Here is an 18795-nt window from a genome sequence, read left to right as displayed (position 1 = left end):
GGGAGAGAGACAGACACACAGAAAGAATGTGTCTGTGTTGATATCTGTATAAAATAAATACCTACATAAAAAACAATTATGAAAAATCCACTTTAACTTATTAACAGAATTAGCTCTGGAAAGTAGAATTTGGGAGGATGTAAACACCTTCGCTTTTTCTTTAATGCTGATTTCGTAACATTGATTTTTTTTATAGTCAACATTTATTGCATTATAATTTTAAATCTTTAAAAGTTTTGAGAGTAGATCTAAAGAGATAATTTACCAAATTAAATTAATCTAGAGAGAGTGCAATTTAAACATGTTTACGCAGATTCCAGATAGCAGAAGAGACCATAAATAATAATTCCTTTGGGAGGTGTGGGGGGGCGGGCAATATTTCTATGCACATTCAAATCTGTATTCTTAGTTAATCCTTTGAGTTAGATAGATAGGGTATTGCAATTTCCACAAGAGTTGAGAAAGTTGAAAGATTTCCTAGATCTTAAGTTATTACAAACCTAGTAAAGAGCAGGGTAGAACTCAAGTGCTCTAATTCCATCAGAGCTCCTCCACTACTTTATGACATTACAGTGTTGAAGGGATAGTTTTAAAGAGACAAGTAATAACTTATTCACATAATCTCAAAACCTAGCAAAGTGAAGGGAGATATTTTCTGATGAACTGGCTAATTTGCTTTAAACCTATATAAAGACATAGATAAAAACTCTCAAAATATATAGTCACCATTCTGATAATTTCTTATATCTTGTGAAGTTTTAAAATATTCATGTTTTAGGGTTTGTGGCTGGTAAACTAAAACTTTACACCTTGTGGATAATTTAACATGGTTAGCTTTGGTTGAGATCTCATTTTTGTGGCTGCAGATTCACAAGATCCCCCAAAGAGTCTATTCAGTAATTGTGATGCATTCCTGTAGCATTTAAGACTAAGCCCTAAAAGCTTTGCTTTGTATACTTGATCTGTAGCGACCTTTAGAGTTTGCTGCCCATTGAAGCGAAGGTCTTCCTTGTGAAATCATAGAATAGTGCCCCAGTTCACTTTCTGTTACTTGATATCACTGAACAAAACTACCATTATCAGCATCTGAGAAAAAAAAGATATGGTACCCTGTCTCTTTAAAAGTTTAAGAATAGCAAGCACAGTAGAGTTAATTCTTTGGGGGGCTGTGCCTTGAGAATTTTCTGGCCCAGAATCAAGCTACAGATAATTAATTATGTCAGTGAAAAGCTCTGATGGCCTGTTCTGTTCAGAGAAAAGTGACATCATCCATAGAATTCTCTGGCAATAAAGAAGAACAAAGCTGTGAGTGCAGGAAATAACAGACAGATGTCCATGAGTGCATATTTTATCTACTTCAAAGTGTGTTGCAAGAAGTCATGCTCTAGGGCTGTCTTCCAGCAGCGGTGGCTTGGCAAAGGGTCTTGGAGAGTGAGAGAAATAAGTTTACAGGATTGGGTTCACCGCCTCACATGCTCTGGCCTGAAGATAGAAGTGCAGCATTTTTAGGGAAGTTACTAAAGACATGACACTGCTCAGAAAATGTTGGCAAGATCATGGTAAGCCAATCAAGTTATGTAGTGTGAGGAAACTGGACCAGATGGTAGTCATACCATTTGTGGATGAATGTTAGTACAGGAAACATTACCCAGCAAATTTCATAACAGGGCCTTCCCTTGCTTTGTGCTTATATTTTCACAGAAAACTTTTACTGACCCCCACAGCAACTGGTAATGGAAAGAATAAATATTTTGAAGTCAAATAACTCTGTTTCTTATGAATCATGTGACATTGGGGAAGCTATTTAATTTCTTTGAGCCTTATTTTCTTCATCCGTAGAATGACATTAAGAGAAATTAATTAAATAATTCTCCCGAAAAGAATTTTGTTTACACTAGGGTATAATGTAAGTATTGGTTGTTATCAAATTTAACTCTGTCTTTCTCGGCAAAATATGTTCGTATCATATTACACATATAGAGCCACACATATTAGTTGGAACCGACGTTTACCTACACAGGCAATTTTAGGCATTATGGAAAGATCAATGTTTCAAGATTTCAGGTATCGGAGGACTAGAAATTCTACTAATAGGGATTTATTTCTCTGTGTTGAAACTACCTATTCTAGAACTTTCTTTTAAAAAATATTTTTTTCTGATTTTCAAAGTAAAACCAGTTTAATATAGATCAGTTAGAACATACATTCTCAATGAGGGTGCTATTGTTCCCAACAGAGCAGAAACTGATTCGGGGGAGGAGGGTGGGTAAAGGAATTTTAGATGTTACAATGCTTTATGGCCCTTAAAAAGACCACAGGACAGAAACAGATTTATAGTATATCTAGAGTATTAAAATTTGATTAGGAAAACATATCTAAAAAGTTTCCTTAGGAGAACAAAATTTTAAAAAGTTTAAGAAACACTGATTTAGAAATATTAAAAAGTTACCAAAAAATATCAATCACCTATAATTCTACCAACCTGAAAAATAATTGTGAATATTTTGGTGAGTATTTTTCTTCATATATTTTTTACATAATTGCAAATACAGTGTATACAAAGTTGAATATATATTTGTTATAAGCATTTCCCATATCATTCAACATCCCTTGAAATATAATCTTTAAAGTCTGTAAGCTATTTTCTTCTATGCAAGTATTATATTTTCCTCAAATATATCCTAATTACTGAATATTTAGGTTGTTTCCATTTTTTTACTGTTATAGAAAACATTGTATGAACATATTTGTACACCAATCTTTGTCCTTCTTGTTAAACTTCTCGATTAAAAGATATGATTTTTTTTTAGTCTATTATGTGCATCTGTTGCCAAATTGTTTTCTAGAACCCATGTTACTACTCAACAAAATTATGAGAATGCCCATTAAGCAAACTCTCACTTGTAATAACTATTATAGTTCTAAAGTATCTCCTGATTTAAGGGTGAGCATCTCATTATAGCTTTAATTTACATTTCCTTAGTTGTTAGTTAAGTTGAACTGTTTTCTAATGGACATTTTATATATCAGTGAATTGTCTATTTATAACTTTTGTACATTTTTCTATTAAACCCTAGGGTTTTTCTCACTGATTCACATAAACTCTTTGTAATTGAGGATAGTTACCCTATATCTGTCATAGTTGTTACAAATATTTCCTTTTTTGGTGTTTAATTGGTTATGATTTTTTTACATTTAGAATCTCGAATCTTTTTGTCATTTCAGATAGTCTTTCCCTCATGCAGAAGTCAAATAACTACCCATGTACATTTATTCATTCATTCATCTGTCCATCCTTCTATCCATTCATTTGTTCATTCATCTTTAAACAGAAAAACATATAAAGTAAGGTTATGTATTAATTAGTTGATGAAAATGTGATGACAGGCTTGTGAGAACTTAACTGTGTTTTCCCCAGGAACCATGATTCAGTATTTTCTAATTCAGTGTTTGTGGTAATCTTACAGAAAAAATAAAACAAAACAAAAAACTGCTGCAGATGAGAACCAACTGCATTTCATCTCTATTTGTTACTCATATACAGTAAGGAACCTGAATCATGGAGAAATTTTGTAGGAATTTCATGAATATTAATGAAAGTAATAAGCCAATATCTTTGGGAATCTAAGCTTTCTCTAGTGAAAGGTAAAAGGCATATTTTAAAGAGCTGTTCTGTCCTCGAAGGAGAAAATGTACATGTTTAGAAAAGGGGAAACACAGGAAATTGTTGTTGGATAAATAGAATACATACATACAACACACATTACATTATTCATACATTTAACAAATATTTATTGAGCACACACTTGTGTCTGTCACTGTACTAGCGTCTCGGGACACAAAAGAGAACAAGAGGCTTCTGCCCTCATTGAGCTCTCAGGGAGAAAATGAGCATTTGTAATCACAAAGTGGTGAGTACAGTAATCAGGGAAGTATCAGGCATCAGAAATGGCAGTTCTATGAATTCCACGTCCGTTCACAAATCGCAGAACATCACATAGCTCCTAAACACTAGCACTTTGGTGACAATACACACAAGATTTTCTTGGTTAAAAATTTTTGAATGTGCCTCATCTCTGGTCCAATATAGTGAAAAAGAAAGATGATTGTAGGAGCAGATGTAATCGACGACATTTTCTCTTAGGGTAGATTAGGCATTTCAAACTGCGACATGGCATTTAAAGGCCAAATATTGCCCATAAAAAGCAATTGGCAAAAAACAAATAGTTACAGAAATTTTGTGGCTATTTCAGGGATCTTTTTTCTTTTAGAAAGAACATTCCAAGTAGGAACACTGATAAGAATTTTATTAAACATCAAAAACTCAATTAAAAAAAATTACCAGTTCTATTTTTGTACTTATTTTCATTTTCTTTTCTTAAATGAAAGGGCTTGACTTTTGTTGCACCTTCATTCCTAGGCAATGCCTGCTTTCAACATGAGTTCTAGCACAAGATGTACTATTTAACATTGTTTCTTACTGATGCCAGGTTTTAAATAGAATACTCAGTAAAGTTTAGAAAAAATGGTAAGTCATTTCTCCTGCAGTATAATCTTTTGACAGTGGTGATGAAGGAACTGTGGACACTGGAGTAAATAGTGTAGTCTAAATTCTCAAATTAGTGAGGGAGGCGTTCCTTCAAATCACATCAACAAATAGTGCAGGAGGCTCAGAAGCACAGGACAAACCGACCTGGCGTTGCCAGTTGTCTGTTAGGTTTGTGGCGTAGAAATCTCAGGCATTGTTATGAATGGTTTGGGCAGTCAAAGGATATTGAGAGCAACAGAGATGAGAAAAATCTTAGCCTTTGACTTATTCAGTTTGTCGAAAGGCTTTCAGATATGGTGCCCAGGAGACCCGGCTGTTCCACATTAGCCAATTCACTCACGAGAATAGAAAAAAGGAAATTGCCTTTTATCGAGCATCTAGTGTTCCAGGCATTATATTAGTCACTTCACATACACCTCATTCTCACACAGGTGGGGAAACTGAAGTTCAGTGCTACCTGGTTGAAGATCATGTAGTCATAATTTGTCTGTTTGACTCTCAAAGGGCAGGGTAACTAACATTTGCCAGGCACTTTTATACATTAGCCCATGTAAAACCTGTGAGGGAGCTACTGCTATTGTCCATCTTACAGATGAAGAAACTGAGTTCAGAGAATCTAAGCTAACTCTCCCATTCAAGATTACACTAGCAGTATGCAGATGCGTTTCTAACTCAAGATTCCCACTGGCATGTTCTTTCTACCACATTGCTTCTCTTGAGTAGGAGTAAAAATGAGCAAAAAACTAGCCATACGTTCACATGAGGAACTTGTTTAAAGAGAAAGACAAAAAGCAGGTGGATTAAGGAGTCACATAGCCACATACATCCTCAGTACACCAGGACAATTGATACTAGATGACCACCATAAGTTCTCAAAAAGACAGTAATTTATGGATATTTTTATGGAGATAGTTTTTAAGAGAGGAGGAACTCAGTGTTATGTGATTCAAATAAACCTTACATATAAATTCTATCTAGATAATGTAGTCTTATCTTGTTTGAAGCATTTTCTCTTTTGGAAAAGTATTATCCATATTTTTCAGCCCTCACCAGTCAAAGGATAAAAATAAAATCAAAGAAACTAAGCTATCTTTTCCCTCCCCTACCTCTGCCCCCACCTGCTCTGTGGGAATAGTCTGGAAGTCCTCAGAGGGTGACGCACACATGTTCCACACATTCTTTGAGGCTATCATTTGGCAATTGCCATTTTGCCCTTTTTCCCACTCCTACCCACTGTGGTAATGATGGCTGCTCCTGTAAGTGGCTGCTAGAAGCACAGCCGAAATTGCTGTGTGTGCCCAAAAGGCTTTTTCTTCTGTTTATGTCAGTCGATGTCTACTAGGAGGCTGCTCAGGCTGATGTCTGCACTGAGGGCATGATGCAAGATATAGAGGGCTGTTCCTTCCTACCTTCCCTGCTTACTACAGAAGCTCAGTGCCTTGAATTCTAATTTACCAATTTCTCTAGTTATTATTTGGGTCTTTTATGGCAGTCCCTCACACTGGGATTCAGGCATGGGTCGAGAGGGTGGGCCGGAGAGGAGTCTGAGTGACAGACACTGTGCTGCACTCAGACTCACCCTTCCCCTCTGACCTTGCTCTATTGTCCTTCAACCAAAATGGTGCCCTTCCTCCCTTGGGATGAGTTCTTTCCCAGGAAGAGCCTTGGTTCCTCATGCAAATTGCCCTGTGGCTAGGCCACCCTCCCAGTCAATCCTCCAGACAGGATTACATCAAAGGATTTTGCTCAAGCTTGAAAAATAACTTCTAGAGACTATCTGAAAAGGAGACAATCATAGGAAAAAGTAAGGAGGTGAAGAAAATTTAACCTAATAAACAGAGTTGTATGTTCCAGAGATACCTGTCTGAAGATGTTTGATACCAGATCTGGTACAGATGTGTTATCTGTCCTGGATCTCATCTAGTTGGTTTATGTTGAGGGGATTCAATTTACAGAGCTGGATAAACAACCCCAGTGAGAAAATCATCTAGTTGTGCCTTAGCAATGACTTCTCTCATGTTTTAAGGAATTCAGCTTCTCAGCTGGTACACAGAATGCTGAACTTTACTGGACCTGATTACATTTAGGGGTGGGAAGTTTAAGGGCTCTGCTCAAGGTCTTTATTAGCACAGAACAAAAGGTTGTAGTCTTTTGGAATTTAAGGAATTATACACAGTAAAATCATAGCACTGCATGGGGGAACTGTGACCTTATCTAATTTCTAATCCGAGACATAGCAGCTGTCACACTATTAATATCCTAATGCGTGTAAAAAAGAAAAAAGAAGAAAAGCACATAAGTAATAAAAATGTGTTTAAATCCATAGGTGACTGTGACCTTCAGCTAACTAATCACAAGAAAGATATGACTCTCCTTTTATAATTTATTACATGGAATTTTACATTTTTGTAAGTGATAATCTCTAGGAAAAGGATTGGGGATGATTTTTATTTTCTTTCTGTATTCAATTTTTTAGGGGGCGAACAAGTCACTTCTAACTTTTTAAAAATTGTAGTAAAATACACAACAAGATTTACCATTTTGACCATTTTTAAGTTCATTGGCATTAAATGCATTCACGTTGTGCAACATCACTACCATCCATCTCCAGAATTTTTTCATCCTCCAAACCTCTTTAATGTACCCATTAAACAATAACTCTCCCTGCCTTTCCCCTCTGCCCCTGACAACCGCCCTTGTACTTTCTGTCTCTATTAATTTAATTATTCTAAGTACTTCATATAAGTGGAACTGTATAGTATTTGTCCTTTTGTGACTGGCTTATTTCATTTAGCATAGTACCTTCAAAGTTCATTCATGTTGTAGCATATGTCAGAATTTCCTTCATTTTTAAGGCTGTATAATATTGCATTGGATGTACATGCCACGTTTTGTTTATCTATTCATCTGTCAATGGATACTTGAGTTGTGTACACCTTTCAACTATTGTGAATAATGCTGCTATGAATATGTGTCCCTGTTTTCAATTCTTTGGGGTATGTAACCAGCAGTGGAATTGCTCAGTCATATGGAAATGTATTTTTAATATTCTGAGAAACCACCATACTATTTTCCATAGTGACGAAACCATTTTGCATTTTTACCAGCAGTATACAAGGTTCCAATTTCTCCAAATCTTTGCCAATACTTATTTTCTGTTTTTTTTTTTTTTTTTTTTGGTTGACAGCCATCCTTATGGGTGTAAAGTGGTATCCTACTGTGCTTTTCTGATTTGCATTTTTCTAATAGTTAGTGATGTTGAGCATCTTTTCATGTGCTTATTGGCCATTTATATATCTTCTTTAGAGTAATGTCTATTTACTCACTTTTTAATCAGGTCTTTTTTGTTGTTGTTGTTGCTGAGTTGTAGGAGTTCTTTATATAGTCTCAATACATATCCCTTACCAGACTTATGATTTGCCAATATTTTCTCACATTCTGTGGTTTGCTTTTCACTCTGTTGATTGTGTTTTTTGACACATGGAAGTTTTAAATTTTGATGTAGTTTGATTAATTTATTTTTTCCTTCTGTTGCTCGTACTTTTGGTGTTAAATCCAAGAAATCATTGCCAAATTCAGCATCATGAAATTTTTCCCTCATGTTTTCTTATAAGAATTTTAGCTCTTCCATTTAAATCTTTGATTCATTTTGAATTAATTCTTGTATATGGTTTAAGGTAAAGATTCTACTTCAGTCTTTTGCATGTGGGTATCTAGTTTTCCTAACATCATTTGTTGAAAGGTCTGTCCTTTTCCCACTGAATGGTGTTGGCACCCTTATTGAAAGTCACTTGACCATATACACAAGGGTTTATTTGTGGTCTCTTTAATCTATTCCACCAGTCTATATGTCTGTATTTATGCCAGTACCATTCTGTTTTAATTTCTATAGCTTTATAGTAAGTTTTGAAATAAAAAAATATGAGACCTCCAACTTTGTTCTTTTTCAAGACGGTTTTGTCTCTTTGGGGTCTTTTGAAATTCCATAAGCATTTTAGGATGGATTTTTCTATTTCTGCAAAAAAAAAAAAAAATACATTGGGATTTTGAGGAATTTTACTTTTAAAAATTCAAGCTATCATGGTGATAATAAAAGCAAGTTTTAACTTGAAAGTAGCATTTGCTCATGATATTTTAATAAGAGATTTCTTTTTGACATGTTCAGTCTGAAGTGCTAGAAAGGAATATCTTTAATGAACAACAGTATAAAAACTATTAGGCTAATAGTGATCAAATAGTTATGGACAGAAATTTCTCCAGAGAAACCAAGACATATTTTTAGCTTCAATGGCCCTTTAAACTAACCATGTCTGAATCTTTTCCTTGTATGTTGCTGTTTCTAATCATGTTAACTTTGCTTTCTAAAATTCAGGAGAAAAAAAAATGGGTTTAATTTCTATAGTAATAACTAATACCATCGTAATTACATAGCCTTTTTCTTGCAATGCATTTATAATATTCATATTTACCTAACTTTGGTAAATAGTATGATTCGATTTGTATGAGATTTAAAGGTCGTGCATTTCCTGTTGCAACATTCTGGTGGAATGTACTGTTTCTCCTTACTCAGTTTACATATTTTCTTTTGGAATAAACTTAAGAGAACAAAGAGATTCCTAAATTGTAGACAAAAATGTCAGATGAAAGAGTAGAAGTTGACAAAATGTAATTGTTTAGGTCTTTTAAACAAATCTAAGTAGTTAAGGTTGTTCTGAGATTTTCAGTGCCAATTTATGCCTCTCTGACTTCACATCACTTATTTTACTTTTCTTTATTTTAACAAATATTTACCAAGTGCCTATCAAGTGGGCAGACACTCTTTTAGTAGACACTATAGACACAGTCCCCGTCCTCAAAGCCACTCACAGGCTCATAAAGAAATAGACAAGTAAACTAAAAAACCACTTTATTTAAATACATACAGAACATTGAGTTGAATTCCCAGAATTGGAAAGCATTCACAGAATGGGCATGCATTCTTCTTCCAGGATTATCTTTTCTAGGGCTCTTTGGTTCGTTGAAGCAATGAGACCATATTTAGACATTTAAGTAAATAATTCAAAGAAGTAATAGTGTTTAGGAACTGTGACATTCTGGTTCTTCCATAAGCATAGAAATAGATTTATTCTTTCCTCAAATTGCATCTGCCATTTAAGGTCAGCAGCTATTGGAAGGGATTTGTCTTGTTCAAAGTGTGCAGTATCAGAAGATAGGGGTAGGCTTCTCAAACTTTCCACCTGGTTTTGCTCCCTCTCAACCTAGGTGAGCAGGCCACCGTATTGGGGATCATGGTAGAGTCATCTAAGAATCTGTCCCAAGCTATCTGTCTTGTGCAAATGTTTTTTAAGTCTTCTGATTTTTCCTAAACAGTCAAGTGAATATTAAAATTGTATTAATGTTTTGAAAGAGTTTTAAACCACTTACCACCCACCCCAAGTCTTTAAGTAATCTTAGAGCTTCAGGAGGAGGCACCATGTTTAATTCGAGTCTTCAAAGCTCGTTTTGATTACACCCTGTCCTCCTAGAGTTATACACATACCCATTTTTGAAGTGTGAAAAAAGCTGTGTCACATGGGTATAAGAACCAAGCATCCTTTCCTACTCATTATGGGGTTTTTCCCTCCCAAATTAAAAAATCCCATAATTTTTAAAAAACTGGTAAAATTGTCACCAGGCATAATTATCAATAATGGCATTTTGCCTTTAAAGAATGCTATGGTGATGTAACACTGTGAAATATATATTTAGAACTATACTATTCATCATGAACTTACTAAAAGCTTTTTAATTGCTATAATAATCATGAAAGGAATACAAATGTTGCCTATAAATTTCTGCTAATTAAAATAGTTTAATATTTAATATCATTCATTAATGTTGTGGTATCTGTTTAATTATGGGTTAATGAAGATGACTATGTGATCTAAGTTTTGGAAACACTGCCAATCAAACTCAGTTCTGAGAATAGTAAGTCAGGACAATGACTGCCTTGCTAGATGCAGAGACCTTTTGAAATATCCAGTCTTCTGTCCATGTGGTGTTGCCCTAGGATGACCAACTTGTTCCTATTTGCCTGGGACTGTCCTGATTTTCAAAAGCTCCACTTTGTGGGACCCCACTCTTCTTAGTCCCAGACAAACTGGGACAGTTGGCCACCCTTGTTTGCCCAAGACTGGCAAACACTTCCAGCAGTTTCCAGGGACTCTCCTGGTTTCGGCTACTGGTCTGAAGTGACCATGATTCCTTGGTGAAGAAGGGTCAATGGAATCGATAAAACAGTAAGAACATGAGAACCTTCTGGGCAAGCAAGTCCCTGGGAATCAGACAGCCCTACTTGGAAACTTGAGCTATCACAGCAAACATTTTAAGTGCTTTTGTTGCTGAATTGGTTTATCTGTCCTAAAGCAGTGGCTTTCAAGTGCAGCTGTGCTTTAGAATTACCTGTAGAAACATTTTAAATCGCAATTCCTGGGCTGCACAAACAGACCTGCTGATTCAGAATTTCTACATTTTTAACACAGCAGATGAAGGAACTTTCCACCACACAAATCTGACTATGTCACTGTCCTGCTGCTTGAAAATTTCAAGGCCTCTTGCTGTTCTGTGATAAAATGCAAACTCACTGCCTGGTTTACAAGGCTTTTCACGAGTTGCCCATTGGTTTATCCAGCCTCATGTTTCTCCAGCCCATGCATCTAAATAGGTTTGGGCTTTGCCTACAGTCTTCTCTTGGCTAAGAACACTCTTACCCTAACTACCCCGCTATTTCTCTGGTTCAAGTAGTTGTGAGATTTTTGCAACTTCCTCCAGGATGCCTCCTCCACTAACTCGAATTCAAGTCAACCATTTTAAATGAAGTTCTTAGCCCTCTGTATCTCCTCCACCCTGAGGCTTATCATGTTATATTGTAAATACCTTTCAATTGTTTTTCTATGTCCCTGTAGACTATAATCTCTGAGGGTGCAATTATATCTCTAATACTGAATGCAATGCATTGCATAAACGTGGCAAAATATTTATAGAATAAATGATTAGATTTAGCCCTCTTTTGAACTATGTTACTTGTGTTGGCTCTACCTGTACTACGTCTTATCCTGTCCCCTCTAATCCCTGATCTCCCAGCAAAGCCCAGATACCCTCCCTTGACTTTATAAAATGAATCACACACTCACCTGTTGGTCCTGGGCTTTGCAGAGTAGCTCTTTGCTGCCCCCACATGTTTTGAATCAGCTCCTTATGCAGCCAATAGAGACAATCCCTTGCTTCACCTAGTACAGCTTAAATTCTGCAGGAAAGGGAAGTCTTTGCTCTTGGCCTCCATATTCCTCCCTTGGCACAAAAAGAAACCATGAGAATGGAAGAGCAGGATGTGACCCCTCTGTGTCTGTTTCTATGCCCCAATCTTATATTTATTTTCCACCATCATCAGGACTAAAAAAAAAAAAAAAAAAAAAAAGAACATTTTTATTGTCTCTTCTCCTTTACATATATTTAAAGGCAATGGTCTACTTAGCAGCTCCCCAGGACCCTAGGACTTTAAACACTTTTTTCTGATAAAACTTCTGTGTGAAAATAGTAATGTTCAAGGACAGGAACTTTAATTATTTTATACAAGATTAAGATTCTCAAAACAAAAATATAAAGTGATTTTATCTCCAAAATGCAGAATCTTATTTACGTAGATTGAGTCATATTTATAGTGAAGAAATTTGTTTTGATCACATAGTCATCTTCATTAACCTATTAATTAAACTGATACCATAATATTAATGATTGCTATTAAAATATTAAATTATTTTAATTAGAAATTTATAGGCAATATTTGCATTCCTTCTATGATTATTATAGCAATTAAAAAGCTTTTAGCAAGTTCATGATGAATAGTATAGTTCTAAATATATAATGCAGTGTTAAATCACCATAGCTCCATTTTTTGGTAATTAGTGTCTACAGTTATTAAACTAAGAATGAAATGTCTAGTGTATGTAGCAAATCACAATTAATACAGTTCAAGCAAAAGTATATTTTTAGGGAAAAAAGAAATCAATGTTTTACATCAGTTAAATAGAAAGAAGCTGTTTTCTCCTAAGAGAATAGGAAGATTTGGTCAAGAAGATAAATACCAACAATATTTACATATTTTAAACTGAATAGCTTAAATTTTTAAATTGAAATTGCTACTTATTTACAGTTTTATAAGCTCTTACATTATTTAGTTAGGGTCTTGCGTGATCACTGTGACATCAAGGGGTACATGTCCCATTTTACAGATAAGAAAATTGAGTCAGGGAGATTAAATAACTTTTGGAAAGAGGTTATTCTGATTTAAAAATTCCTCTTTGAAAAAAATGTTCTTAAGGGCAAATTGTGAAATGTCTAGACTATTAAACTGTATCAGTCTTAAATGTTATATTTGGTTAGAGAAAAATATATCTTATAAAATTTCTTTTCTCCCCATGGAGCAAAAAGGCAGCTGGTGATGGGGACCTAATAGAAACTGAAGTAAATTGGTTACTATTGACTTGATACCTACTGTGTGCCAAGTTCTATACTAAATATTTCATATATTGATATCTAATTTCATCCTAACAGCAATTGTATAAGAAAGTTATTAAAATTCTATTTCACAGACAAGAAAATTATATTAAAGCAATGTTGGAAACTTGTACAAATCACACAGCACAGCTGAGACTGGAAATGAATTCTGAGTTTTTTCAAAGCTGGGCTCACTCTATTATTCCATGCTGTGAATTTTATTTCCATGTTAACTCAAATTTTTATTTGCCTGATAGCTTTGAGATTTATTTCATTTATGCTCAGATCATGTAAACTTATGCTAACTAGCAGTGCAATTTATGCACTCAAAATTATTTGATTTAGTTTACATTCGAGAGCCACTCTCTGATTATCTTAATCCACAATTAGGGACAAACATTTTTTTGAAATGTCATTTATGGAAATGCCATATGGAAATAGTTCTGCTGTGATTTCTTCAGCTCTCTGGTAAGAATGTGACTAATCAGAATAAATATTAGATGGGAAAACCTATAATCTTTAAACCGCCAAGTTTTCAGTACACTTACCCAGCTCTGTGGCTGTTGTATCTGTGGCTTCACTGCTGCGTTTGAAATAATTATAAAAGGAATCAAGACAATGTCAAAAACAGAATATAGAATAATCATTTGGGCAATTGTGGTTTTGAGTCCTCCTTTGTTCTAAGCCCCACAGACACTGTTCATAGGTTTGTCTATAACGAGAATGAAGGCAGCATTGGGTACATGAAAAAAGACAACTTTCTATTACATTATTTGCTTTTGTGTCATTTATGTGAAATAGAAATGATAAAGTATTTCTTCTTTCGTTATAAAGTATCACTGTGTTTTTCTTTGTAAAATTAATTATATGTTCACTGTAGAAAATTTAGAAAGACGTAAAAGAGAGAGAGAGAATAACAACAGCCATCCTCTATTTTCTTTTGGTCTTTCAATTTTTTTCTAAATTACTTGAGTGCCATGTGATGGAGTGTATTTTCTAAGGTTCTGTAATGATTTTCTTTCTGAAGATTATGAATTCTGCTTTTATTCTATTCTTTTCTTAACCATCTACTATAACCCGTTTCAGGCAGCAGGGGAGCAGATGATTTGAAATATTTACATTTCATGATGAATCAGCATCTCAATTGATTATACAAAAGACAGCACATTCTATATTTGCCCTACAAGTCTTTGTATTGTGAGCTTTAGAAAACAGCCTTTACTTCATCTAATTTAAAGATGGAAAAGAGATAGTACTTTGTTATTGAGACTTCTCTCTCACCAATCTTCCGTTGTCGCCATTTTTCCCACTTTCACATGCGATTCTAAATTCTTCTTTCTGTCATTACATAAATCACTAAAGTCATAACTCTGTGTTTCTTTTTTAAAGATAACTTTTTTCCCCGTCAGCTTTGGCTAAAGCAAAAGGTCAACCTCAGGTGTGAGGATTACTTAAAAGACAATAAAAGGCAATGCACTTGAAGATGGGAAATACACTGAAATGAAGTAGTTTAGATTAGATAATGCCAAAGGTTGTAATTAGTATGGTTTGTAGGTCTTTTAACTGATTAGCGTGGAACAATATTTTCAACTCTTTAATTACCTGAAGAGCATTAAAAAGTACTGATGCCTGGTTCCTTCTCCTAAATAAATGGGTCTGGGATGGCCTGGACATTGGGATTTTTTAACGTTCTCCAGGTGACTCCAATAAAGTCAGGGTTGAGAACCATTATTTTAGAAGATGCTATATATATTCACCTGTGTGAAATGAACATACTTCCTGGCTGAAAACCAATGATATTTGATATACCATAGGCTCCTTCAGTATAGTGCAACCATATATGGATACAGAGTTATGCTTTGCACAGGGGTGTTCGGCAGAGGGGATAAATAGAGGCTGAAATACAGCCCACTCTTAGCTCATAAGGCAAGCTGCACTTTGACTCAGAGCTATATCTCCTGGCACTTTTTTCTAATTTGCACAAAGATACCGCACCGGCTAGTGTGACATTACATCTGTATTTATGTTCTTTCACCCTGCATGGTGACTTATTGCTTTTCCAGTAAACTATTTTCTGATTTTAACTTTCTCACAAACTCCAAACCACTAGGTTCTTCAGAATTAATATTTTCCATTTTGGTTTTGAAATGAGCACATTATATGTGGCAGAAACAACATGGGAAAAACTGCAAATTCCAGTCCATTGATGTTTCTGTAATAAATCAGTCTTTAGCCATCTGGAATTAGATTAATTTGGAGACTATGAAAAAGCAATAAAAGTGAGAAACCTCAAGAAAGACAAACTTTATAATGGTCCTATCTCAGGGCTAGCTAGCTAGCTCCCATGTTTAGAATAACATGATAATAAGTCAGGTTTATAATTTCAAACCCATAGTTAGCATAACATGGAGAGAAATTCTATTCCATTGTCACAGACTGAAACTCTGTTGCCAACCAGTTTATTCTTTAGCACTAATTGGAATGAAGTCAAGATACTTCATACCCATCACCATTACTGGGAAAACAAGTTTATGACCAGATGGGAGTACATTTAGCAGATGTCAGCTTCATTATAACTAAAAAAGTAATTACAACTAATCAGTAGAAAATACATCCAGATGTATTTGCATATGTGATGGGAACTGTAGTATATGATATAAAAGCTATAATTATGTGATTTTCTCAGGAGCTTCAACAAAATGCTGAAGTTTTACCAAGAAACCAAAAGAACAACTCTTATCCCAGCAACCTGACTCATCTGGTTGTCAGTCTGTATGTTAAAGTGGTTAAATTTCACCTTCATTGTGAATACATTAAATTGAAAAGCCTAGCCCAGCACCACAGGAGTTCCCAACCATGTGTTTCTGTGTAAAATGAGTCACTTGATGGGAAACAGGAAATCAGTAATAAAGGCTGTTTTGGTTAATTATACATGGAGTTATAACTACAATGGGGAGAGCAGGGTTTTCTTTTAAATCAGATTTGAATACTACACTGAGCAAAAATAGAAAACTAGAAAACTTAAAATTGTCTTTGACATTAAAACATTAAATTATGCACTGAAAGGGAGTAAGTATCCCAGGGGCAGTTCTGCCCCCTCTCAGAATCATCACTGTTTAGAAAAAGCAAGTTTTATGTAGTTAATATTAGCACAAATCTTTTTCTGCCTGCCTGCTTCCTAGCAACCTGAAGCAGAGAGTATCTGCTTGCCAATCTGCTTTTGGTAAAAAATAAGAACAGAAGTCCCAGTGAATTTGCCAATAGCCCCGAAGAGGTGGGGGACGTATTCAATAAGCTCTGTGCAGATTTTGTGAGCTCAGCATGTGATTTATGTTGTCAACCATCTGACCTTGCTGTGCTTTCTACCACAGGCCAGGGAAGATGTGATCCACATGCTGAAGACAGAGAAAACCAAGCCTGAGGTTCTGGAGGCTCATTACGGGTCTGCGGAGCCAGAGAAAGTGCTGCGGGTCCTGCACCGAGACGCCATCCTAGCCCAGGAGAAATCCATAGGAGAAGATGTCTATGAGAAACCGATTTCAGAGGTAACAATATGACACCAACAATCGCTCCAAAAGGGAACCTCAGAGTGATATCTTCACATTCTTCCATTTTATATGCTTTAACATTTTCTTTCCAAGGCAACATTTTTATGATATACTAATATAGAACTAAAGTATAATTTAAAAATTCATGAATTATAGTAGATCCTTTCAATAATAAGAATTTTAGAAGCATTTCTTTGAATATATTTAAAGCCTGAAATATATTTCTCATGTGATTATGATAGTTACATGCTCTTGCAGTCTGTTATTCTTTCATTTCTCTAAGAGATTACGTGAGTAAAAATTTGTAGTGCTTATCAGTTTTAGCATTGAGTTGTCAGGATTATATCAAATTGGCAATCCTAAATTAAACTGATTTCATGATTGATATTTATGGTTGTAAAACCACTGTGTTTTGGGATCTTATAGACTCATAATTAAAATGGTCTCATATGAGTAGCTAAAATACAAAATCCCAAAATGTTTAGGGCAATTCTTTAAGATAAAATAAAATCCAATATGGCTATATTTAATCATTTTTATATAAGATTGTATTAAGAACTATTAACTATTTCTATTAACTACCCATGATACTTCATGTTAAAAATACTCTCACATTATAGTAGAAGTTTGATGCTGAATTAGGGAACCAACTGATGAATCTAGCCATATTGACTCTTCAGAATTCAAGTAAAAAAATTCATAGATGTGAAATTAGTATCATAAATGTAAAAACCACAGAAATTAAAAATCTGAAGCAATTTATTATAATTTAACTTCTAATTTAGTCAAGTCTTTGCACAACTTAGTTTGACAAATCTCAGACAAGATCTGCTTTAGACAGTATTCACAATGGATTGATGGTCCCATAATTTTCTATTTTCTGTACCAAGGATAACCTGGAGCTCTGTTCTCATCTTTTCCTAAAATATCAAGAGATGATTATATGATAGGATGCAGTCAACAGGTCTAATCCACTTTCATGTTTGAGATCCATGGTTACTAGCTGCTGTTTAAGCCTCAATTTCCTTATCTGTCAGGTAGAAGTAACAACAATGCATCTCATTGAATTGTTGTAATAGTTAAATGAAGCAATATCTAAAGCTCCTAACATAGTGTCTGGTACATGATAATTACTTAACAAATATTAAGCACTGATATTTGCTGGGATCTGAGGGTGGTAATTGTTCACATCCTTAATTAGTTCCAAACTTGGAAGGATTTGAGGAGTAAAAGACAGATAGAAGTCAAAATATCAGTTGTCTGTTATTATTATAACTACCTGAATTGCAGAACTCAGCTTGGATAAATGGTATCATTTGGGCTTCCTAATTCTTTTCTCCCAAGTGAGAGCTTAGGATGGCTCCTCAAGGGAGAAGTTAGTCTGCAGAGCACACACACTTACCCGGAATTAGTGCCTCTAGCCCACTGAGTTTTATGGACAGTACACAAATAAAGGAGTAACCCAAATGCTTCTGCCTCATGGACAGAGAAACAGAACAGAAAACACCCATCCCATGGGCTGTTTGTTAGGAACTGGCTAAGCTGGGCGTACTTCTTGGTTCTTTTCTTCCTTCAACAATCCGAAGAGTTATTCTTCCCCTAGGGAAGAGTGAGTGAGGAGGTAGAGAAGAAGACAGAAGCTACTTTTCTGAATATTGCCAAAATGGTGAAGCCTGCTTTGTGAGAGAAATAGAATGCTAGAAGGAGAAAAGGTTTATCTTCTATCATCCACAGGTTTTTGGTCCCTTAACCCTTTGGGCTTAACAGTCAAGTTCATGTTACCCAGGAGCAGGAGTCTTGCTTCTCATTTCATGAGGCAAAAATCCCAGTACAACGTATTTCTATTAGCCTCCTGGGACTATGAGCAGATCCTAGTTCTGTTCCTAGAAGCCATGCTACACCTCAAGCCAAAAACTTTCTATTCATTCAAATATCCGTGCCAAATTAGGCCCAGCTAGGCTACCAAAAGAACTCACCAGAGGTTAAGCAGTGAAGCCAATATGGTGGACCTGTCCTCTCCCTTGCCAAATATCTGGAGAGAAATTAAGTAGCAAATATTAAATCCTCCTGAGCTTCCTTGTAAATTAATGTCCGGGATATTGAAATTCATAAGCAAAATTCTTAAGAAAAATTCCAAAGAAATTAAAGTTTCAATTTCTTTCC

General features: G+C 35.2%; 1 protein-coding gene across 2 annotated transcripts in view; it reads left to right on the top strand.

Moving 5' to 3' along the window:
• The window catches only part of FILIP1 (filamin A interacting protein 1), a 184652-nt gene that overhangs the window by 105880 nt on the left and 59977 nt on the right, over positions 1–18795 (top strand). For both annotated transcript variants that reach the window (XM_011383561.2, XM_011383560.2), the window contains exon 3: positions 16456–16629. In XM_011383561.2, coding sequence (XP_011381863.1) covers positions 16456–16629 — 174 coding nt within the window. The remainder of the gene's footprint in view (positions 1–16455; positions 16630–18795) is intronic.

The sequence above is a fragment of the Pteropus vampyrus genome, unplaced genomic scaffold, assembly GCF_000151845.1.
Source record: "Pteropus vampyrus isolate Shadow unplaced genomic scaffold, Pvam_2.0 Scaffold526, whole genome shotgun sequence".
In the NCBI taxonomy this organism is placed as follows: domain Eukaryota; kingdom Metazoa; phylum Chordata; class Mammalia; order Chiroptera; family Pteropodidae; genus Pteropus; species Pteropus vampyrus.
The sequence above is the reverse complement of the archived record's forward strand: the minus strand, read 5'-3'. Positions and strand labels throughout refer to the sequence as shown.